The 25,579-nt window shown below is 39.6% G+C and overlaps 3 protein-coding genes across 6 annotated transcripts in view; 2 read left to right on the forward strand and 1 right to left on the reverse strand.

The window, feature by feature from the left end:
* The window catches only part of ap3d1 (adaptor related protein complex 3 subunit delta 1), a 1,136,182-nt gene that overhangs the window by 345,703 nt on the left and 764,900 nt on the right, over positions 1 to 25,579 (reverse strand). The gene's annotated exons all lie outside the window — the stretch shown is intronic.
* Positions 1 to 25,579, forward strand: part of theg (theg spermatid protein) — a 455,045-nt gene that overhangs the window by 48,906 nt on the left and 380,560 nt on the right. The window lies entirely within an intron of this gene.
* The window catches only part of LOC114662759 (mesoderm induction early response protein 2-like), a 54,037-nt gene that overhangs the window by 9,078 nt on the left and 19,380 nt on the right, over positions 1 to 25,579 (forward strand). For all 4 annotated transcript variants that reach the window (XM_028816412.2, XM_051935289.1, XM_051935290.1 and 1 more), the window contains exons 2-5: positions 17,470 to 17,609; positions 17,801 to 17,926; positions 18,022 to 18,145; positions 24,846 to 24,940. In XM_028816412.2, coding sequence (XP_028672245.1) covers positions 17,478 to 17,609; positions 17,801 to 17,926; positions 18,022 to 18,145; positions 24,846 to 24,940 — 477 coding nt within the window. In that variant the 5' untranslated portion in view covers positions 17,470 to 17,477. The remainder of the gene's footprint in view (positions 1 to 17,469; positions 17,610 to 17,800; positions 17,927 to 18,021; positions 18,146 to 24,845; positions 24,941 to 25,579) is intronic.

The following is a 25,579-nucleotide window of genomic DNA, read 5'->3' on the forward strand; positions in this document are numbered from 1 at the left end:
AAATAACAGCTGCCTTATCATACCACATTGCAAAAGATATGGTTCCTATTGCTATTGTTGAAAAACATGGATTTCAGAAACTACTGGGAGCGATCCCATGTATGACCTTCCCAGTCAGAAATACTTTGCCGAAAAAGCACAACCTGTATGATGAGGTGAAGGAGAACATTTTGAATCGGCTTCAAAACATAAGTCACTTTTCCACCACATGCAATCTGTGGACTCTTTTTACCAAGTGTAAGGGACGGCTGCTAGTTTATCCCAGCCGGGACACCCCAGTAATGGAAGAATGGGGGAAGGCAGCTTATCAAGGGCACTGTGTCCACTCAGACGATAGATGGCAGCTTCCCTGGACTGCAGTGGTGCCCCGGATGCCCACAGGGTATTATGGGACATGGAGCTCTGCAACACAGACCTGCTGGGTACCATGGGTGCCGCCAGGAGACCCTGCAGGGAGACTGGGGATTCCCTACTATTTACATAGCCCGGAAGTACTTCAAAGTCACATGGACGGAAGGACAGAAGGACTTCTGGGTCAAGGACTATTTAAAGGAGCCTGAGTCGGGCGGAGGTGTACAATGCTTGCTGGGAGGTCTGGAAGAGAAAGAATATTGTGTTTATTGTGGCTGTGGTGCTTTGGAGGCACTGTGCAGGAAGAAAATAATTTAAAAATATCATCTTGGTGCTTTTACCGTGTCCTGCGTGTCTGTCTGTTGGGTTTAAGGGGCATCAGCGATCCCTAGCATCCACACAAGCAACCATATATGAGCCTACCGATCCATTTTCTTGAGAACTGCGAGGTGAAGAGCGTCTGTCTTCAGACAAGTTATGTGTCGGATGACCATACCGGAGAAACGATTGCGCTTGGGCTCAGAAGTGTGCTTAAAGCATGGAAATTAGATGATGCGCACCAAGTTTGTATTACCACAGACATCACTGCTGATGTGATTAAAGCCGTTGATCTATACAAATGGAAGAGAGTACAGTTCTTTGGTCTGCTGGTATATCTAGTAATCGGTAAGTAGTTTGCGTGTGAAGTTACTTGAATGCTTGTTCTTGCCACGGTTTACTTGTTTACAAAACATAGCTTAAATTTTGCAATATGCTCGTTTTAATTTTATTTGATGGTAAATCTACTAAAGTAGTTAAAGCACCTACTCCTACACTACCTAAGTACAGTCAGAAAAATTTCCTTTAATTTTTATATGCATTTCTTGCGATAATGTGTATATTTTTGTTTATTCCTTTGCTATTACGTATAAAGTAAATCCTATAAATGTACTACTGTGCAGATAGAAATAATTAAATATAAAAACAATATAACTGCATGACTTTGAGTAAAATTGGATAGGAAAAAATATTGATGCATATTGTATATTGATATTTGGTCCAAAAATATTTTGATTTGAATTTTGAGGCCTATTGCCTAGCCATATGCATACTGTGTGATGTTGCATTTAAAGTGTGGTGTATTCATTGTCTCTAGATAGCATTGTTCTGCTGTCACTAGTCCATGAGACTTGTGAGTCGAGTTTCATTATATTTCGTGTATATATGACAATTTATTTGAGTTTGAAGTGTCTTTACAGTGCAGTTCAATAGTGATCCCCTTGCAATATGATTAAACTCCACTTCTGTCACAGACAAAACAAGGTTGCATCCAAGTGTGTTGTCTACACACAATTCTAACTTTAGTTCATCCAACAGGTGGTTCTGAGTTTTTGAACTCGAGCATATGGACACTTGCAACCCTGAATTTTTTTTTTTTTTCAAAATATAAGCAGTTGTTACTGCTTAGTTTTGTGTTTTGGTTACTGCAATGAAAGAATTAGAATCTGTCTCAACCTCTCACTGTCTGTACGATCATGGGTGAATTGAGAAACCAATCTGCTTCAGGTCAGGGCAGATTGGGGGGCATGCACTGGTACAGCATGTTACCGCACCCACAACACGATGAAACAGCTCAGCATGCCGGTTAGCAGCCCCCCAGGCAGACACTTGGTCCTGTCACATCCTCTGGAAATGGCCATCTATCTGCCGCAGGCAAGTGTTACGTGGTGTCCCCTTGTCCTGGTCCAGACCCTCAGGTACTCGACAATGAGGATTCTACGAGCCAGACCACCCTCGGGGAATTGTGTCACATGGCTGTAGTGCCGTAAGTCAGGGGTTCCCAAACTTTTCAGCTCACGACCCCCAAAATAACCGTGCCAGTGACTCGTGACCCCCACTATCCTCGGACGTGGTTAAAATATACAAATGTTGCACGCAACGGTGCACATGCGCCAATAGGCCTATCCAAACATGAGCATGACAACACGAAAGAACACAATGGTCTAACAACCATATAATTTTTTTAATAGTAATTTACTCATTTGTTTAATTTCAACAAAATATCCTATCCAAACAAGAGCATGACAACAAAAAAGAACATAACGCTCTAACAACCATATAACTTTTTTAAAAATTGTTATTTACTCATTCGTTTAATTTCAACAAAACACCTCACCTAATGAGATGGGTGGGCACAATGCTTGGAGCACAGCAAGTCCTTTCTTGGGTTAATTTTGGAGACCGCGACTCGGAGATCATCCTCCAAGTTCAGTCGTGACCTGTATTTATTTTTAATGTACGTGAGTGCCGAAAAAATCTTTTCGCACAAGTAGGTAGTGCAAAACGGCATCAGTACATCCATAGCGGCCTTGGATAGTTGTGGGTATTCCCTCTCAACTGAAATCCAAAACTCATCCAGAGTCTTGGAATTAAACATTGTCTTCAAGGTTCATTCAGTCGCATGACAGTTCAACCAATGCATCCTCCATGTCCGATGTCAGATGATTTGCCCTCGTTACAGTGAATGGTGACCTTATCCAGTCATATTGTTCTGGAGCTGTTTCCTCTGGGAAATACCTGTTAAAGTGTTCCAGGAGGGCTTGAAGGTGGGATGTGATAGACTTCTTCACTATGTTAACACTCAGTTCGTTTTCCTCCATGAATTCATCCAGCTCAGAAAAAATATCAATCCTTCCTATTTCAACTCGCTCAGTCCAGCGCTCAAGTTTTCTCTTGAATGCGTGGATTTTATCATTTAGTGAAATTATGTGTGTGTTCTCACCTTCAAATGACATATTAAGTCCATTCAGTTTTTCAAATATGCAAGCCAGATACGCTAGCCTTGTTAACCAGTCAGGATCAGTGAGGTGATCAGCGAGCTGGGACCTATGCTCCATCAGAATTAAGCGCACTTTGTCCCGCAGCTCAAACAGGCGGCAGAGCACATTCCCTCGCGAAAGCCACCTGACTTCTGTATGGAAAAGCAAGCACTCATGCTCCGATCCCAGTTCGTTACAGAGAGTGGCAAACAGTCTGATATTGAGTGGATGCGCTTTTATATTGTTGACCATTTTTATCGAAGTCTCAAGAACACGTTTAAATTCTGGGTCAAGTGTTTTGCTCGCAAGAGCTTCTCTGTGTATAATACAATGCGTGAATTTTACGTGAGGCGCCACTTGTAAGAGTGTTGCTTTAAGACCTTTCTTTTTCCCCAGCATCGCTCCAGCACCGTCTGTACACACACCGACGCACTCACTCCAAGACAGTCCATCTTCTTTTAGTTTGTTGTCAAGTTTTGTGAAAATGTCCTCGCCTGTGCACGTTCCCTCCAGTGGGGTGCAAAACAGAATGTCCTCGTTAAGTTTTCCATCAAAACTGTATCTGACGAATACAAGTAGCGGGGGAGAGTTTGATATATCTGTGGATATATGTTTATGTTTTGTATTTCTAAAAAATGTAATTTCAAAAAAGTTTTTAAAAAGTATTTGATTTCTTGGAAATCATCTCGCGACACCCCCCCCAACCCCAATGTCTCACGACCCCCCAGAGGGTCGCGACCCCTACTTTGGGAACTACTGCCGTAAGTGACATTCCTTCACAATACGGGTAATGTGCCTCATTCGGAACACTGCGAGCAACCGCTCATTTGACACAGTCAAACCAGCACTACCTAAGGATTCTCTGAACACAGTACCGAAGGAGTCCAGCCTTCATCTCAGGTCACTGGATAGCGTCCATTCCTCACAATCATATAACAAAACAGGAAGTACTTGGACCTTTGTCCTCTTGTAGAGATATTGGGAGCACCACACACCTGACCTCCCATGCTCTCCCACTCCATCTACTGGCTTCATGTGAAGTGACTAGAGACATGAATGTCACTGCTGAGAGAAATAAACCTCTCAACAAACTGTGTGCAGTCTCATTAGAAACGGCCTGTTCTTGGAGTCTGGCCAGGTCCTACCTCATTCTCCTAGAAGGTGGAAGCCTACTAGACCTAAGCTGGATCTTCAGAGTAGAAACAACACGTCGCTAGTCCGAATTCACAAACTGGGCACTTCTATAGACCCTGCAGTTCTGTAGGAGTCTCCAGCATCTGCCCATTAAGGATGTGATCGATGATCTTCACTGCACCACCAGTATTGGAGTAACAAGTCCAAGGATGCGACTCAGGGTGCTGGAACCAGGATCCAGTGATCTGTGGCCCCTGACCTTTTGCAAAGTCAAGGAACATGGAGCCACTTTCACCACTGTCACACAGACTGACACTATCCTTATAGTCAACCCTGTCAATGCCAGTTACCGCATTGAAGTTGCCCATGACCAGTGGAGTGTTACCTCATGGAAAACCATCAAACACCGAGCACAGTTACGAATAAAATGTCTCCCTTGCCGAGACATCATTCACTGTGGTCAGAGCCTATATCAAGACAACAAATAAGGCACCAGGAGAGTTCCTTAATCTGAATCTCATAATATACTCATTAATAGAAGTGACATCAGACACCATCGGAAATAACTGATCTGCCACAGCAATAGCTACTCCTCGAGTATGACTGCCATCGGAGCGACCAGACCAATAAGGGATGTACCCACCTGATGAGATCTGTCCAGTCATGGGTCTGCGAACCTCGGAGTGTGCTGCCACTGTAATGTGGAGTTTACAAATCTCCGACAGCAGAGGAAGATGATCATCATGCCATAGGGACAAGACATTCCACGTGCCTTCCCAAATGGGCTGCCTCAAATTTGGATGGGAGCGCTGCCGTGCAGCGGCTGTTACTTCAGCACCACACCGGTTCCGACTTCCCAACAGGCCTGACTCTATTGGCTCTCCGGTGATTTCGACTCTTCTGGGGATGAAGCTCCTTAGGGCCTTCCCCTATTCCATTAATTATGCGAGCAGCCTTCCAGTGGGCAGCTGCAGCAGAGCTACTACCGCGGAAAGAGAAGAAAGGAGTCCTGTCTGCCATTTCAGAGCTGCATGAAGTTCTTACGATGGCTGGAGTGCCAATCCTGCCACCAGCTCCCAAGATGCAGTTTAACAGCATACCCAGGACCCAGTCTTTACTCCCATTGTTTAAATGGGGGTGAAAAAAAGTGGATGGGAACCCTGAATACCATATTCTAATTTATTTTGTTTTAGGTCAGCTTGGTTAAAGATCAAACATAAAAAATGGCATATACTCAGACATGAGTATTGGTTAAGAGTTGTCAGTGTGCGGCATATACTCAGACATGAGTATTGGTTAAGAGTTGTCAGTGTGCATCTAGGGAAAACAAATGGAGAAAGTCCTAATGCTTCACCAAAAAAATCCTGTCTCTATCCTTCTTGTCTGGTTTTGTATGGGAATAAACTTTAGCCTTTTTTCTTTGCACAAATAGGTGTGAACTAATATGCACATTCTGACCAGATAACTAAAATTGATCCTTTGTGTATCATCTGCCTGTATTAATTTATTCTTTCTGCATTTTGTTATATACAAACTGCAACCAGATTGATGGCCGTGTTCGTACGTGTCCTGGAAAGTTATGAAAAATGAACAAGCCAAAATCCAATACTGAAAGGTCCTTGAAATTCTTAACAAAATGTGAATAGTACATACCGTAGATACTCGCGTATTAGTCGATCTCGCAGATAAGTCAAGTGTATTTTTAAGCCGAAAATTACGAAATTTGTTATGGCCCACGTATAAGTTGAGGGTAAAACTTGACAGCTATCAGAGATAGAGGGCGACAGTCAGCTGTTAATAGCGACAAAACTAACTGTCACGTCACGGGCATTCCCTCTGTGCTTGAAGAAATGCTAGACTCATTGACTCGGCAACTAATCCTTGCGTGTGCGTGAGTTGCGAAATGTAAACAAAGGCAAGATGGCATCGATATGTCACAAGGGAGCGAAGCGAGTGCAGAAAAGAAAACACTCGGCAGCCGATGTTTTGCACATTATCACCAAGTCGGACTCTGATTTTTCAGATTCGGATTTTATTGACAGTGATCAGGAATCGAGCAAGAGAGTGAGAAGCCGGCATCAGCTGATCGGACACCAGCCGATGCCGCACCAGCTGATCGGCTGCCAGCTGAACGCATTCGCACAGCCGATGCAGCTACAGCAAGGTTCGCGTGGGAGGAATACCCAGACATTGATCCGTGGGAGCCGAACTGGCTACCGGACTTCACAAGGCAGCATGGCTCGCTGCTGGACTACTTCAGGCTGCTCTCTCCTGATGCTGCTTTTCAGCTACTGTCAGACGAGACAAACAGGTAGGCAGAGAAATTTTTTGAATCGTGGGCTGCGCTTGCATCGCATTGATAGCGTGCGTTGCCTTGGTTCTTTTGATTCCAAATCTGGTTGCACGTCGCAGCTAATGGTATGTTTGTTATCCAAAACCTGCAAAAGCGAATGCTGAAATTCAAATATTTCACAGTTTAAAGAATTATTTAATGAAATTTAGAAAAAAACTAGCTAATCAGCAATAGTATTGCTGGCTTATAATTATTTCAAAGACCATGGGAAACGGCAGATGACCGGTGACTTAACACCGTGAAGCGTTGAGTGTACAATGTCATTATCCAAATTCTATGGACAATTGTGTTGTGTTGCCCCGCGGATAAGTCGACCCTGTTTTTTTTTTTTTTTTTTTTTTTTTGAATGAATTTCAAGGCATAAATTTTTCGACTTATACGCGAGTATCTACGGTAAGTCATGGAAAATATTAAAGTGAATTCCAGTAATCGCCTATCATGAAATAAAACATCCACTATTTTGCCATGAAAACGGGTACATCTTGCATAAATAACCCATTTACTGACCTTGGACATTAATAACGCCTTGAGTTGTGTTCTGTGTGTGAGCACGTGGGCAAGCTGGTATAGCTAGGTACGAGTAGTAGCTGTTAGCCTGCACATCAAATTGCTAGTGATAAGTTGCCATTAAGTGTTTGTGCATATTAGATTTGTCACTCTGATTTATTGAGCAGTCAAAATGCCAGGAAAGTTCACATTTAACTTGAAATTGTTGGAAAATGACAACATTAAAGATTGGCTTCAATGAGACGAATTAAATAGGCCTATGGCTAGGTGCTGCTTCTGTCTGTAGAACTATGACATTGGGGATATTGCTGAGTCTGCTTTGAAAAGCCATGTGAAAGGAAGTAAACATTGTGTTTGTTTATTTTTTGCTTTGATGTTTTGTGGGGCTGTCATTACATTTGGCTGCCGCACCTGTGAGCTTCTCTGGTGCCAGGAGATTAGCCAGTAATCGGGCTAGTATCTTCATATGTGACCTAAAAGTGAATATCTGAAATCCTCGGGTGCTATGTGTGGTGGACAAGCATTATTCATAAGCATCATAGTGAAGACTTGGGTTATCTTTTCAGAAAATATTTGCTGATGACCGTAAGATCATAGAATCCTATATTGTGTGTGGACATCCTTCCCAAGGTATACCATGTACGTTTCACCCACAATGGTTTGCTATATAAAATATGCCAAAGTGTTTTCTTTTTTTTTTTCTTTTTTTTTTAAATCATTTATGTGCTTTATAGGTATCTAGTCACTAGCATCCCAACACAGTAAAGTTTGTGTAATTTTTATGTGAGCTTTAAAATGTGTTTGTAAACAATACTCAAACACGTGCCTTTTTCATTATTTTTTTATCTTTTGCTTACGCACAACAAAACATTGACACAAGGCGGCTCAGTGCACTTCTCATGTATAATAGAACATTCATTTTCTATAAAATGATATCTCTGTTTTTTTTAAATGTTGCGGCCCTACATAAAATTGCAAAAATTGCATGCATTATTACTGTGGGTGAATATTGTGAGCTTCAGTATCTGTTTTAGTAAGCATGTTTGAGTTCATTTATTTTCTTATTAGGTTTATGTAATTTTGCTGCGGATATTCAGAACCAGAGTGTAAAGTGGTCCTGGATTCTTATACTGGTTGGTACTGGAAGAGTCCTGGAATTTGAAATGTATGGAAGTGTGCAAATCCTATGATGAATTAAATGAGTATAGACTTGTTAAATTAGCTAAACATTATTTTTTTGCACTTTTTTTTTTTGGTCATCCTAAATAACAACTTAAATTGAATTACCATACACTTTAATTATTGTGCTTTAAATGGAAATGTGGTGTATATAAGCTGTTGAGCAATGTGTTTTGGATTCAGCCTGTCCTTTACTGAATGCAGTAGTATTTTCAGATAATAATTAACTCCACAGATAAAGCAGCAGTAGACAGGCATGCAGATAACTAAGGTGTCTTCCCTTTTAGATTTGTGGTAGACACTGTACTTTTAAAAATAGTGGTTCTTTTAAATGACTGAAGTACTGTAATTATTTATTTAATATAATAGCTGTCCCCCATGGCTCCGCCTGTATAGTAGTGAAACGGGACAAACTTTAAAAATCAATAAACTGGCTAGCTAGCTAAGTGGAGGCAAGGTATGCCCCAAAACATGGCAACAGGTAGACCGACTTGAACGGAGGCTGGTGCATGAGTGAGGAGGGCCCCACATAACTTGCAATACGAGTAGTACGTATATGCTTTGTCTGCTGAGCATCACATGATCACAATGGAGCTGATGGTTCTTCTGTGTGTGTGTGTGTCTCTCTCTCTGCGGGATTGTTTGTAATCTTCTTCCATTCTCGGTCTCGGTCAGCGTTCCTCACTCATATAGTCGACATCCGTACGAGTGTATGCGGTGAATCCCTGTCTTGTACCCCAAAACACAAATCCGAGTCTCCGTACTTTAGCAACACCAGCTTTATTCTGCTTGAAACCAGAACAGCACGGTTATTTATTGTAGTGGGATCTGCCACTCTCCTATACACAGACACAGCAGTCAGGCAGGGTCATGGCCAGGTTAGTGGCCAAGTAATACTGTGCCCTGCACATTTATAATGTTCCATGTATCACCCATCAACGGCAGGCGCTTATATCTGTGATCTTTTCAGATTCGCTTTTACGGTGAACTTCTACAGCGCTGGGAGCCTGCGGTTGCTTTGGGATGCTCTTCCGCGTGTCGTCCCGTTTGGGTGGAATCCTAAGAGTTTAGAAACCTTACAGTGCGTAAAGCATTTTATATTGTGTCCAAATGTAGTGACTCTTCATGCAAAAGCAACTGTCATTGGATAGGTTTCCTTGTTAAAGTCACAAAAAACAAGATTCCAGTGAGCCAACAGATAGCAGGGATTCCGTCACTTAGAGTGAAAGTCATCCTAGACAATAACCCTCCTCTTTCTTGTCTCCCCAGCCAGGATTCTTTTCAAAGGTAAAGTGCAGGTTAATTTGTTTTATATATTTTTACTTTATATTTTGTATTAATCATTTTTTATATGAATACTTTTGGATTGTGGAACGAATCATCCGAGTTTCCATTATTTCTTATGGGGAAATTCGCTTTGATATACAAGTGCTTTGGATTACAAGCACATTTCCAGAATGAATTATGCTTGCAATCCAAGGTTCCACTGTACTTAGTCGTATCTGGCTATATTGATAATCTGGTTAACTTCATAGTTAGTTAATTTGAACACGGAGAATATCAAGTTAGCCGGAGTTGACTATATATACAGTACAGATAAATATTTTTACTCTAACCAAATAGTATGCAGGACCTGTTCTACTGTTTTGTCATTGACAACATTCATGACAAAAAATGACCGCACAACTGACATTTCAGCCAGCATTTGCTTGATGTTCAGTGAACAGTGTTCTACATGGTATGTCCTCATGTTAGTCTGTCATATCAAATGATCCAAACATTGTTTCAGATGCAGAATTTGTTTGTGTGTGTTTGTGTTTCGGTTTTTGGCTGATACTGAAGTGATGCCGGATTTACCCTGCCTCACTTACTAAAAAAAAAAAAATATATAATATATACACACATACACTCACTCAGTGATAGTGCTCGGCGGTATGACCAAAATTCTATATCACGGTATTTTTCAAAATTATACATGTTTCACGGTATTCAACGGTATTTTTTTCCCACGCATGAGTGGATGTTAACCACATTTTCCACTGCAATTACTGCAGTAGACTGGCTAAGAATAACCTATTCCACGGTCATGAGAATTGTACGTTGTACAAAAAAAAAAACATTTTAATGTGCACACAAGTATTAATACAGGTTTGCATGGCCCCATAAAGTGATAGTTTTCAAGGGGGTGGCACTAATGAAGAGAAGGAATCACATTGCATGACAGTTGCAGTCAAAATATAGAACCTTTTTATTGAACAAATTTTGCAAACAACTTAAACTAAAATTTTGACAACATATTTTCAACCATCCAAAGAGGCATTTAGGCTTAGTAAAATATCTAGAGGTGCTTGTTAAAAGTTGTATTACACAGAACATGTCTTAGAAAAGGAATAAATAGTAAATATTTTTTGTAAACCAACTACACTTTCTGTTAATGTTAACAATCTCTGTACACTGACATGTTAAAGTGACTTTTTAAACAACTTTACCATCATTAAACTGCATTATATTTAAACTAATAAATAATAACAATAGAATAAATAATAGTGCAACTTTCAGTAATAATACTATTACTTCAAGCCCAGGTGCATTACACAGTATTCACCAAATAAAAATAAAATAAAACAAGTGCAACTTGGTGATGACATCTTTACCAACTGAACCATAATTTAGGCAAATTGCATTAACATGGACCTTGCTTCAAGCTAAGCTATATACATAAATAATAAGACAGAAACTTGCATTTATAATGCTATTTGTGGTATAGTCCTACGGAATTGTATTAAGGTCACAGTGAAGGAAAAAAAATACAAACACGGAAGAAAAAAAAAAACTATGTCGAGAATAAAGTCGACATGTTGACTTTATTCTCGACATTTCCACTTTAATCTTGACGCTTATGTCGAGATTAAAGTCGATGTTTCCAGTTTATTCTCAGTTTATTTTATAATTAAAGTAGAATGTCGTAAACTAAACTTCATCCTAAAATCAATGTTTAACTTATGACGGGGTTTGAAAAAATCTAGTAAATTAATGTAGCACATTAAATGCTTTGTGTTATGTTCCCCAACCCAGTTGTTAATCACTGCGCGCTTCTTAAACTGACTTCTTCCGCACTAAGAGGAGGTGCTGGCAGTAATCGCCGCACAGAATGCATTCACTTCATGATATTCCTGCTCTCTGAAAATTTAGAATGCTAAGATAAATACTTAATATCATTTTCAGGATGAAATGCATTAAAGCAGGTATTAAACATGCAGGGTAGTGCTGCTCCCTTGCAGTAAGGGGTCCCCAGGTCTACTTTCCATGTAGAGAACTTTATGGCAGGTGTGACGAGACTCCAAAAAACTGGATGTATGAATGGGTTTCGCACAGGTTTAACTTAAATATTGTGTAAATGTTGGGTTTGTGATCTGGTGGTCGGGAGACACGAACACAGAATTCAATGGATGTTCTTCTGAGTCGGCTTTCTTTATTGCATGCATGCTGTCTGTCTGACGTACCAAATCCTCAGCTCCTATCCTTCCTTTTTGTTTCTCCACCTAACCAATCACCACACGATAAATTAAATTAAATTAAAACTAGTTATAAACTTAGACCACGGAGTGTTCAGAACTTTAAAATAATTTTCCTTATACATGTTTAATTATGCCATCCATTCAGGGTTGTGCCCATCCCAGCAAGCATTGTCTGTGAGGCAGGAGCAAATCCTGAACGCCAGCACATTGCAGGGTGAATACGAACAAAACATACACTAGCAGGGTCAATATAGCATAACAAAACACATCCTACATGACTTTGAAAGGAAACTGTAGCATGCCGAGTAAACCCACCAGAAAAACATGCAAATTCAAGGCAGGGAACACCCGGGACCCCCTTGCTGCGAGGCAGCAGTGCAACCTCCACGCCAATGTGCCCCCACATGATTAATACATGCTTTAATGCATTTCATCATGAAAATTATATCAAGTATTTATCTTAGCATTCTAAATGTTCAGGGAGCAGGAATATCATGAAGTGAATGTATTCTGTGTGGCGATTTTTGCCGGTGCTTCCTCAGTACAAGGGAGTCAGTTTAAGAAGCACGTACCGATTTAACATGGCTCGGGGAACACTTAACACAAAGTATTTAAAGTGCTACATAACTTATGACTGGGTTTGAGAAAATCTAGTAAATTACATATTCATTTTACGATGAAGTTTAGTTTATGATGTTCTACTTTTAATGACAAATTACGAGAATAAAGTCAACATGTCGACTTTAATCTTGACATAAACGGCGAGAATCAAGTAGAAATGTCAAGAATAAAGTCAGCATGTCGTGACACTATTACGCAGTACCCAGGTACATTACACTGTATTGAAAAAAAATAAAACAGGTATAACTTGGCTTGCAGTATTATCCAGTAGTATAGAAACAGTATTCACAGATTTGAACATAATGGTCCACATCTGACCTTTTAAAACCAAAGTATCTCCAGGCAACGGACGTGACTCCTTTTTTTCGCAAAGTTCTTCTATGTCATCATTTTCAGTTTTATCATCTGTTGCAGCTTCAGTTTCGGAATGTTGTCTGTCCATTTTCACTGCGTAATACCTACACTACCGCATGTACTCCATTGCATGCCTATTTAGCAGTGTAGTAGTGAAAAAGAGCCCCTGCGCAACACCTCCACTAACGCATGTTCTCCGTTGTATCTATTTAGCGGTGTAGCAGTGAAAAAGGCCCCCCCCCCTTAAACAGTTTCCCGCTGCGCCACGTTCCGAACGTTGTTTAGGCAATTTAAACCGGTGTTGCGGTATAAGAAAAATCCCTATCATAACAAAAATAAAAAACGGTTTTCGGTATGAACCGGTATACCGCCCAGCACTACTCAGTGGTGATCCTATTAGCAGCACCATACTAGAAGATGATAGGAGTCCTTTTTTGTTGATTTGTTTGAGGCACGGATTCAGAGTCTTGGAAACATCCATCCATCCATTTTCCAACCCGCTGAATCCGAACACAGGGTCACGGGGGTCTGCTGGAGCCAATCCCAGCCAACACAGGGCACAAGGCAGGAACCAATCCCGGGCAGGGTGCCAACCCATCGCAGGACACACACACACACACACTAGGGCCAATTTAGAATCGCCAATCCACCTAACCTGCATGTCTTTGGACTGTGGGAGGAAACTGGAGCGCCCGGAGGACAGCCACGCAAACACGGGGAGAACATGCAAACTCCACGCAGGGAGGACCCGAGAAGCGAACCCAGGTCCCCAGGTCTCCCAGCTGGGAGGCAGCAGCGCTACCCACTGCGCCACCGTGGGACAAGAATTTTTCTCAGCATTTCCTTGTGATAATACACTTTCAGGGTGCGAATGATGCCCAAATCCAATGGCTGAAGCACTGCCATGCAATTGGGTGGGGAGGTATTCAAAGCAAACATCATCTGGATGTGGAAGCATGTTGTGGGCAGCACAGTTATCAGTCAGGAGCTGAATCATTATTTCTTCTTAATATTGTTATTATTATTACTGTGAGGTTTCTGAACTCTTTTGAGACCCCCCCCCCACTCCCCACCCAACGGGAATGACATGCTGAAGTGCATCCTGAAGTGTGATTGCAGCGTTTGTGGAAGATTGTTTGTCCATTGCTGGGGCAGAGCAATAGGAGGCTCACATTGCTGCAGTGAAGTGCCACAGAAGCAAATCGTAAAAGATCAGGGTCGCGCTATAAGTCCCTGTCTTGCACCCAAAGTACTCAGTACTTTAGCAAAACCAGCTTTGTTCAGCTTGAAACAGGAACAGCACAGTTATTTATTGTCGCATGATCTGCCACTCTGCTATACACGGACATAGCAGTCAGGCAGGATCGTGGCCAGGTCAGTGATCAAGTAATCCTGTTACAGTATCTACATTTACAATTTACGTGCTCTTAACTTTGCATCATCCATCAAGATCATTTCTGTTTACTTTGGCGGAGAGACGCAGCATATCTGTGAGCCTGCTATTGCCCCGTACGGACGCGGAGATCGCACTTCGGGACACTCTTCGGCTTGCTGTCTAGTTAGTGAAGGTCCCAAGAGAGTTTCCAAACCTCACATTTTCTTGAATGAGTGCCGCATTAATAGGAATGTTTCTTGAGCGAGCATCACTGAACCATATAAAAACAGCTTTGTCGACGTCTTCAAATGCAGCAGTTCACATACGTTTGCAACCCGAGATTTTTCTACTTTTTTTGCTCTGTCTTTCAAGAAAGTTGACAGTGTCAGTGGCGAAATTCCAAATTCACTGGCAACGTCTTTTTTTCTTTTTGCAGCAATCGAGAGCTGCAAAAAATTAGTTTTTTTTCTAATATGAACTGTTATAGAAACGGCAGACACGGAAAAACAATAGGAGGGTGAAAATGAGTTAAATTCCAATGGATGTTTTTCAAATCTTGACGAGCAGTAATTAAAAGGTATCCCTGAAAACCGCAGGAAACAAAAAAGGCAAAAAAAAAAAAAAGTACAAGAGAAGTTCAAAGAAAGAAAAAAAAATTAGTGTTTCTGTTTTGGGATCGTTGTGCACAACTGAGCTGTGGCCACAGAACTAACTGCTCTGTGGATGATTCATTCAGGCATTTCAAGGTCTTTTGTGCACTTCATTATAATGAAAGTATCTGCTGAATGTACTTCGTAGTCACGAGATTTCTATAGACTCGTGTCATATGGGGAAGCTGTTGGGACCATAAAAATACTTCATTGTAATGAAAATTTCATTGTAAAGATATTCATTATAATGGAATTTTACCTGTATATTGTTTGCTTCGCCTATTTACGCAGAGTGTTCACTTTGATGCTCTTTTGAAGTATCCGCCCCAGGAGTAAATTTTGCTGCTGCACTCAATTCTTCATAAGAGATTCTTTTTCTGTCAAACTTATTTAATCAAGTTAAGGGTCACAAAGAGGCCAGAGCCTATCCCATCGGTATCTGGTGCTGGGAATTATAAGCCGCACTTGCTGCCAAACTAACTGCTTACCTGTGATGGAGGGTATTGTACACCTGTGTGTACTGCCAGTTATAGATGGTGAAACTTGCACATGAAAGCACAAAATCAATAAAAAGGGTGTGCTATGCAGTATTGTTTCTCGCCATTGGTGATGGCTGCGTTGTGTTCATCCACGCCAAAACTAGTTTGCTTCATTCCTCAGTGGAAATTAAAGTAACTAGATAAAAATTAATTTAGTTGAAAAGAAAAAAATTGGGGATTTTATGTGCTTGTTAAGACTGAGACCCACCTGTCCAATATTGTTGTCAAAATTTTCAAAGGAAGCTATCAAAATAAAGATTATAACATTATTAAAACAAATCCTAAGCATCCTTGAATCTGATTATAACTGAGTTACAGAATTCAGCTGATGAAATTCAAGATGGTTATCATGGCTCCAGATTCTTCAGATGGTGGTTGTATGAATGGCCTTTATAGGAGTGTCAAGAAACAAGCCTTTGCTTTATATTAAGAAAAAAACTGCAAAATATTTGCAGAATGTAAGTGAGAGAATTTTATAGATATGTTGTGGAATGTCTTCTGCTCTGAGGAGACTAAAGTTATTATCGTGTTGTCTTGAATACTAAAGGCTACATAAAACAGTCTACACCTTGTTATAAAGATGTGTTTAGGTGACCGAGACTGACCTTCTGGTCAGAATTAATAGAAATGTGAATGCAGCACCATACTGAAACATCCAGGATCAGAACTTGTGCCAGAGAGAAGCAGGCCAGTAATCCAAAACAAAAAACTGAAACTGCTTCCTTGGTCAGAATAGGGATAGAAATATAAATATCCATGAGCGACTTTGTCGGAGTCATGACCTTAATATCATATGTGACGGGACATCAAAACTGATATCCATCAGAGTTCACTTGGCTAACCTGACATACTGTAGCCAAAGTGCCTTTGCAAGAATAAATGCACGAAAGTTTCTTCTTTATGATATTCTACATTAAAGAAGACTTGTCCAAAAAAACTACAACTACTAACACACAGGGAGAGGTGAATTACTTTATCAATTTATTACAGTGTTCTGTCAGCAGATCATTTAAATATTCTGATGATTTCCTTACATACCGGTGTAATGTGTATGTGTGTATATACATACTTTTCAGTTTTGTTATGTTAACAAATCATTAATGTGCTTGTTAGTAATTACTCTAGATATTCAAGTGTGCATATGTTGAAATGCTTGTTGAAAATCTTATACAAATGGATTTGATCGCAGGAATTTACCATCTCAAAACAATAAACCTCACACTACCACTACAGCTGCCTCTGTCGAGTGAATACAGCTCAATCCATGGCTTCTTCCCATCAGATGGAACCATAAATTATTCTAGGTTAAAGGGTAGGTTCACTTATTATAAACCTGTAATATAAAAAGCCTTAAACAACGAATCTTGAAAACCCTTATAACAGAAAGTTGAAGTTTCCTTTTTCTGTATACAGATTTGCACATTTTGTGTTGTACATTTAATGGAGTTTGCAACTATTTCACAAATTTTTAAGGATGCTGGTTAAACAGATTTTATAAAGCCCGTGCCGTTAGAAAAAAATAATTTGGTATGCTAAATCAACTGGTATCACCCACTCCTAATTAACAATAATGAAACGCTATAATAGTAGTTATTAAAAATGGAAAAAACTTAACTGACTAGCTATGTCATAGTCTAATATGGCAACTTAACTGTGGCAGATCATGAGGTCCTCTTACTCTAGTAATGGTACCAACCATATGGCTAGCGTCTAGAACAAAGTTCCATTTTTGTGAGCACTCACTCTACCAATCACTTTGTGTTACCTGTTGAGAGGAGCTCACCTTGTTCTTTGTGGTGCATGTTGCACATTTTGTTTGATGCAGTTCTATATTTAATTGAAATGACCATCTGGTAATTAGCTAAACTGTCTATTGCAGATCATAATCTTGTTGTACACAAAACACCTATTGCTGTATTGATTTAGATGTTACCAAGAGTCAGGTCGCAGTTGATCAGTACTTGATGGTAGGCGATCTGAGGCATACAGTAAGTGGCAATTTCTAAGGTAAATGATGGGGAATATGACCTTTTTTTTTTTTTTTTTTTTTTTTTTTTTTTTTTAATTCCTCCCCGATCTTTTCTTTTCAGCTGGCTCAATGGGCTCTGGGGAACATCGACTAAATTTAGCCGAGATTCTGTCCCAGAGGTATGATGTCCAGGAGCAATCAGAAAATATTCATGGAGTGTACAAGAACTTAGAGCCTGAGAAGAACATCCACTGCTCACAGGTAGAGTAGAAAAACAGAGTTCTGCCATGTTACAGGAGTAGCTCTAAGAAAGTGACTTTAGACACTGGTTTGTATGCTGCTCTTTCTTCCAAAACCCACCCCACCTCTAAATTCTCAAACTGGATCTTTGTAATCGGCAAGTCATGGCACTCTGGTAAAGAGTGACTGTCCGCCTTTTATTTAATGTCCAGGAGAGCGAGATGCCACTTGAAGAGCTGCTGGCACTCTATGGTTATGAAGTGTCTGATCCCATCCCAGAACATAACAACGAGGACACTGTGCTTCCTCACAGCCTACCCGACATGACACTGGATAAGGTAAAGAATGTCTTTAGGCCAGCACCTTGCAGATCTGCCGTCTGCTGCTAGCTGTAACACCTCCTTTTTTGTTTTCTCTGTTCAACTTTCCTTAGGAACAGATTGCAAAAGATTTACTTTCAGGTGAAGAGGAGGAGGAAACGCAGTCCTCTGCTGATGATCTGACTCCTTCCGTCACGTCACATGATGCATCAGACTTGTTTACACATCCTTTAAGATGTGAGTAAATATGAAGAGGACAAGGGGCAGGACTTCCTGTACATAGATATGTAAAATCAGTTGAATTCTTGGAATGAAGCTACTCACTAGTTTGAGTGGCAACATCTAGATGTTATGGTTTCATTTGCATCTGTTTTTTTCCATTGTTGGATATTTAGGCTCTGAATTAAACATTAATGTACAGTTTTTAGTAGTAAAAAATGTGATGGATGACCTATTAATCTGACAGTTGCAAGTACAGTTTCAGAAGTATTCATGGCTTTGAGAAATTCTCAAATTTTAGTTGATAACATCTTATGCTGAATTTCTTTTCTCTGTGATATTTTTAGTTTAAAGTATTACTTTTTTCTTTATGTGGTATTTTTATCTTAAATCTCAAGATGAAAAGAAACAACTGCATTTGTATTCGATCACCACACTTTTTAAAATATTATTATTCTACACAAAATTTGCAGTATTTTGTCCCAGCTTTGAATACAGTTCAGGGGTGTTTTTTTGTTCCAGGCAGACTTGCTCCAGGTTTAGCCAGATGTTGCTTGTGCACTTCTATGTTTAAATTATGTCAAAGATTCTCATTTATATTTAAATCAGGGCTCTAACAAAGGCTATCTTTTTTATTCTTGAGCCACTCCAAAATTACTTTGCACTTGGAATTATCATCTTATTGAAAGATGAACCGTCACCCAAACTTCATTTAATAGACTGAAAAGGTTTCTTATAGTAGTTGCTTATATTTTATGCCATCCACTCTTCATTCTATTTTGAACAAGATGCCCAGTCCCAGTTCATGAAAAGAAACCAGATGGTATCAGACAACCATGGTCGTATATCAATGTGGATGTGGTTTTTTTGAGGTGTGGGCCGTGTTGCATTTGCACCACAAATATCTTTTTGATATTTGGCCAGAAAGTCCTCTTGTGGTCTCATATGACCAGAAAAAACTTTTCTCGTATCACAGCCTTGTGACTCTCCTGCAAACTCCAGAGGTACTTTCATGTGATTATTTAGGAGTAATGGCTTCTTTTGTGCCACTCGCTCATACAGGCTAGTGTTGTGCACAGCTCCTTATGTGGCTGACTGGTATACCTTTTATATGAGTCTCAACTAGTGCACATTGAAGCTCTTCCAAAGTGATTGTTAGCATCTCTGTGGCTTCTTATGTTTGGAGAGTTTGCGGGACAGCCTTGTGTGGGCAGTGTACAGTACACCCCCAAAATTTGCAGGGGTTACGTTCCTAGAGAACCCGCGAATTGTGAAAAACAGTGAATTTTGGATGTGGTTAAAAAAAAAAAATGCCTATTTTTATAGTTTAAACCCTAAATATGCCCCCAAAATATTTTTACTTAATTTGAAACTCGGCTTAATACATTACCTAGAAATAAAGAATGTAAAGGTAAACCTGTATACTGTACTGCCATGTCTCTCGCAGTGCTAGAATGTAAAATACCAATGTTACCGCTATATTTACTGTAATTTCTGCAAGCGTGTTTTCATTGCCAGAAGCCTTAGAAGGTGCAGGGCGTTTCGGCGGCATCTTAGGGCTGTAAACCTTAAACTGCCACATACTTTGGGGTTAATGCATCCCTGGACACCAAATACTTTTTTGCTGCACTTTTTAAGTAAACGTCGCAATTCATAAAGAAAAAGTGAAATTGTAATGGAACACATTTTTTTTCATGCAAAGAGCATCACAATTTCTGCAACACTGATCATTTTACACACTGCCAATGAACTGTAAAAACTATTTAAAAAAATAATAATAATAATAATACTACTGGAACAATATGTACAAGGTGCAACTGACGCCATTGATAAAATTCAGTAAATCACTGAGCCAGCTGCGCTTGAGTTGGCTGCACGCAAGCACACAGAGGTAAGTGCTGATGCTTTCAGGCTAGTCTAGTGCAGTGGCTCAATCCCAGGGACAGCGAGGATGCAGGGTGTCATGCTTGGGTCACAGAATTGCGCAGAAACACAGGAGATTGTAGAGACAGGAACTTTATTCAAACACTTCAAACAAACAAACATGTCTCATTCAGAAGTAAAACGAGCTCAGTATGCAGTTAGTTCTCTATTTAAAGAATAAACAAACATCATAGGGGAGCACAACGGCAGCGGGACCCCCAGCAGGAGCAGAGGACGTCTGAGGGAGGAGAGAGAGAAACAAAGGAACAGGTGCTGTTCAGGCTTTTAAGTAAGCGTAGCGTTGCGCGAGAAGCATATCACGTGACAGAACAGCCGTAAGTAAGTCCAGCAAGTAAGGGAGCAATGTGAAGGTAGTCTATCAGTGTTTTTTTAAGAGGGGTTTTTTGAGGAGCATCCGTGTCTTCTAGGGGTGCGTTCAGCTCCCCTGCTCACAAGGGGCTGGCAGTGGTCATGAGCTGGCTGCCCAACGAATGTATGGCACTGACTGATCAGCTCCTGCGTGCTTGCAAATGGCACTGGGAAATGACTATAGCCGGTTGTGGTGGTTTAAGGGTTAAGAGGAACAAAACGGAAAACACAACACTCGGCTGGAGATGCATCACAGTCAATCAGCAGCAAGGAGAAATGAATAACGCTGTAGCGGTCTGCTGCCGCCAAGATTCATACCGTTGAGAAGATGGCGATTTATTTATTTTTATGGTGGCAATTCCAGCGACATACCCAGCCTTGGCTCGACCCACATGCACTCACAGAGACAAAACCAAAGCAAACCGGTAATCAAACAACAAATAAAGAATGTAGTGACAACAAATGAAAACAATGATACCACCCCTGTTCCCCTTACGGCGATTAGACATTAAATACAACAAAGCACAAACAAAACACACACAGTAAATCATGAAAAACGGCAATAGATGAAATATAATGATGAAAATAGATAGTCCAGAGATCCGCACGTTGAATGGGAATGTAAAGATAGTCCTGAAATGGTGAAGACGGGTGGACGGGTTCAGGAGCGCTCCTTTGTTTGCAGGATGGCCATGAACATACTTACAGTCCTCATGTACACATGCAGACAATCCAGACGCCAACCATGAAACGGTCCATGACAAAATGAATAAGTACAGGTAACCCAACAGAAGGTAGGCAGACAGGAACTTGAAACATAAATTACAAAAACTTTTTTTTTGCTTTTGGTCATTGGCCCCCTTTTTAAAAGCCGCGCTGACATCCTTTGACCCCAACAGCCTCAGCACCCTCAGCAGAAGACCAATCAGAGCCACTGCTCGGAGTTGCAGTTTCAAATTCTATTGGCTAATTTCACCATCCCAAGCTGCGTTTGCGGAGGATATTTGCGGTTTCCGCTAACAATTATTAGATATTTTCTAAGGAAAAATCCGCAAATGACTGAGGCCGCAAACTCTGAATCGTGACTTTGCGTGGGTCTATTGTATTAAGATGTATAATGTCTCTTCCACTTCTTATTAATTGATCCAAAACTGCCAACTGGGACATCCAAATACTCTATTGTTTGTATCCTTTTCCCATGTTGTTCATGTTTATGTTTAACTATGACTTCTTTAGAATGCTCTGTAGTGTTCATTTTCACCACTGTCCTTTAGAACCACAAGCTACATGCTGAGCCCTTAACTGTGGGGTGTGGTGATATATGCGTAAATTTAAAATTGTGATAATTTTGACCTAAAATGTGATACCTAATATATCTCGATAGTTCCTTATAGATTGAAAATGAGTTACATAGACATGTGTATATTCACACTTTCCCTACAGTGTTCAAAAACTGTATTTATCACAAAAATATTTATTATGAAATATTGGAGAGGGAACCAGATTCATTTTTTCAAATTATAACTATTTATAGTCAGCCATACCTCAAAGAAACAATCGGCTCAAAATTCATGTTTTACATCTCCATTACCCATTATTTGTTTACTGGATTTTACTATTAGACGGTGGAATTCCCAACTTTTTTTTTTATACATTGCTTCATAATTTCAGTATCACTCGCTGTATAGCGTAATTGTGCATGTACAGCTAATTCAACGCAAGGTAATCTTTACTTTATTGCTGTTTACCTTGCTAATAGCTTGTATGAAGCCTTAGGGTTGCATGCTGTAGTAGGTATTTGCCAGCATAAGTATTATCCTATTTGTGTCACCCATGTGTTTGCAGTTTATTGTGCCATGTGATCCATCTAGTATAATTGTGTTCATTTGACTCTCTTATGTAGAAGTCTCAAAATGGACTACATCCAGCCTTATGAATCAACCAATGGTTAAATTTCAATTAAAAACAATCACATTGACATATAGATTGGAATGGAGTGACCTGCATGAGCAAGGTGTTATACATTATTTAAAATGTTATGTCAAGTCTTGACATTCAGCATGGATTGCAGGTACACATTTGGCAAGCAATCTCTCTTGCTTGTTGCAAATAATACTCTTGTTTTTAATTGTTTCTTTTGTTAAGCTTGCATGTATAAGGATGTCACCTCCCAGTCACAGTTACTCTTCACCTGCACAGGCAGCAGCATAGTTTGGCAGTTGGCTTGTTCAGTGGAGTTGCATAAATGTGAAATCAACTAAAAGTACTAAACATCTTGATACTATGCCCCCCCCTTATATTTCAAACATTTTATATTTTGTCCCCCCCCCCCCCAGGTTAACTTTTTTAAATATCCAGAAAATGCAGCTGTTTAATGGTTCACCGGAGGAGACCAGCTATAAGTTTGTTTTCTTGTTAGGCAACTGTTTCTCATTTCTGTAATCTCTAAAATCTCTAGAATTTGCAGTTTGTACCAATAGTAGGGTTTGAAAGCCCCCACTAAAAATAAGTAAATACTTGAATATGTTCAAATGTATGCTACTTCATTTACATTTTCATTTAACGTGCCTCTGTATATTTCATTATTGGTTTTTTTTTTTGGCTTATGGTGCATTGTATGCAATACTTGCAAATCATACACTGCTGCTCCTCCACTTAAAAGTATCTTCTGTACATGGAAAGTGACATGCTCAAAGAGAAAAGTGGAATTGGCACACTTCTCATGCTTGTAATATATCAATGAAACCAATACAAAATTACTGATTACTTAAAGAAGTTAAATACACTCAGTACTTTAGAGCACTGCACTCTGCCACCCAATCCAGCTCAAAAAAAAGATGTGTAGTAAGCATCCATCCATATTTTGTACAAGTTTTGTCATGGCGAATCTGTTTTGTGTCACAAAAGGAATTGCTGAAAGGACTAAATGTTGCACTGTAATGATTTTTAAGTATTCCCTCCGTTTTTATCTGATATGCAGTTTAAGTACAACTTAAATTCTACTTCTAAGTATGTGTATATGTATATATATATATATATATATATATATATATATATATATATATATATATATATATATATATATATATATATATAAAACATTTTAAATGAAACAAAAAGTGTAGGGGTTAGTTTACAAAAGGGAAAAAAAGCATCTTGTGTTAGGTAGATGAGTTTGTGGAGTAGCCCAATTTGATAAGTTTGCAAAGCTGGGCACCGGTAGTCAAAGCATAAAATACAGAATAATTTTTTTTTCCCCATGGCAGATTCTGCAAATGTATAACTAAAGTAAATTTAATTTTTATTACACCTTTGTTTTAGCAATTGTGTGTCAAGCCATTAGCCTCTAAAAGACACGTGTTAGATGAGGTATCCAAGTGTGTTTTTCAGGAAATTGAAAATTCTCTTTTCAAATGGCAATTTTAATTGCCATTATATTTAATAAGAACAGAAACGAACTTTTGTTTGCTACGATGAATGTTTAAAGGTTTTCCAACAGCAAATATGGGATCTCCGGTTCAAGAGCTAAACAAAACAGGATCAGGGGCATGATACTTTTAGGGCATTGAACAAGGCTTTAGAATGTGGTGTTAGTACCTCCATTAACCAAAAGGGACACTAGACAACACTACACTAGTACACTAGAAACATCTGTCCAAATTAACAATTAAATATTGCATGGTGTAGATCAATACTTGACCATTATCTTGACTTGGAAAAATGGATGTATTTGGTAAGTGCAGGCAACATTTTTTTTTTTTTTTTTTTTTTGCGTTTATTGAAAATGCATTTGCTGTACAAAATTGTGTTCTAAAGTTAAGCATTTTTACCAGATTTGTGAAGAATTAACGTAGACTTGAAAAATACCTTCCTTATTCTTTATAACACTGATTATATAAAAATAATAGTCTTTGATGACAGGACAGTCAAAGTCCTTTTCAGGCTGAATTCACAAGTAGCAATATGGGGACAGAAAATATTTAGCCATGCTGAAAGATGCAACAAGGAAGGGAGTGTTTTAATCATGGCCAAAATAAGCATTTCCTAGTCAATACCACAGCACAGGACTACAGAAAGCAATGTTTTGCATCAGATCTTACTATTATTTATAATAGTGGTTAAAATTCATGGAACTCGTACCTAAGGAAATGGCCTAACAAATGCTGAAGTCTGACAGTCACAACCAGCCACCCATTTAGCCTTTTGACATATTGATGTCAAAACCCTAGTCTTAAAACATACCCAGAATATAAGTACCCTCATGAAGCATTAATTGGGGATGTACACCTAAAGATCTGGTGATCCTTCTCTATACAACATATGTATTGTCTAAAACAATTCTTCCTGTGTTTTAAGATTGCGTGAATATCATCTCCTCTTTTGTTTTTTGTTTACATTATTAATGGTATTTCTTTGTTTTAAACAGCAAACTCAATTGCAGATGATGATAAGGAAACCTCCTCTAACTCCTCAGAGGACGACTCCGAAGATGATTCTATTTTTTCCAGTGATGGCAGAAAGGTAACTTACAATGGGAGGGTGAATTATTACACACATTTCTGTAGCTAAGTTCACTACTTGGCCACAAGGAGGCAACAGTCATGAGCACTGCTTAAACAGCAGAAGGGGGCCAAAACAACTAACAAATTTTCTGTCCTCCTCTCCAACAGGGATAGTTTGGGGATATTGCCTAGTAGTTATAGTAGGTTACCTTTTTGTTTCAAGACACTTTACCAGCTTGGTAACATCTTTCTGAATCTTTTTTGCCTTTGCCACCCCATAGCTTTTCACTGTTTGTTCTGATGAATCGAAGGGTGGCTGTTTCCAGTACACCCTCCCTTGTTTCTCTTGTACTTTAACACTTTCAGGCTCCTTCTAAATCCAGACATAAGTGTTAGATAAATTCCATCACACTTTCCCACCCCTTTGCATTTATATACTAAAGGAGTTTCACTTTTTTAGCCTAGACTTTTCATCATAGTTATATATACATGTCCTCTTGCAAGAGCACATTGTAATCTGTATTCTCAAGAGCGACGTATTAGAGGTCCTATTTCTCCACCCTTTGTCTGTGATGCCAAACTATGTGAACTTTGAAGATGGGCTCATGAACACTTTGTAATGAGGGCTTTTTTTTCTAGCATTGCAATTCTAACTCCC

The sequence above is a fragment of the Erpetoichthys calabaricus genome, chromosome 12 (assembly GCF_900747795.2).
Source record: "Erpetoichthys calabaricus chromosome 12, fErpCal1.3, whole genome shotgun sequence".
Taxonomy (NCBI): domain Eukaryota; kingdom Metazoa; phylum Chordata; class Cladistia; order Polypteriformes; family Polypteridae; genus Erpetoichthys; species Erpetoichthys calabaricus.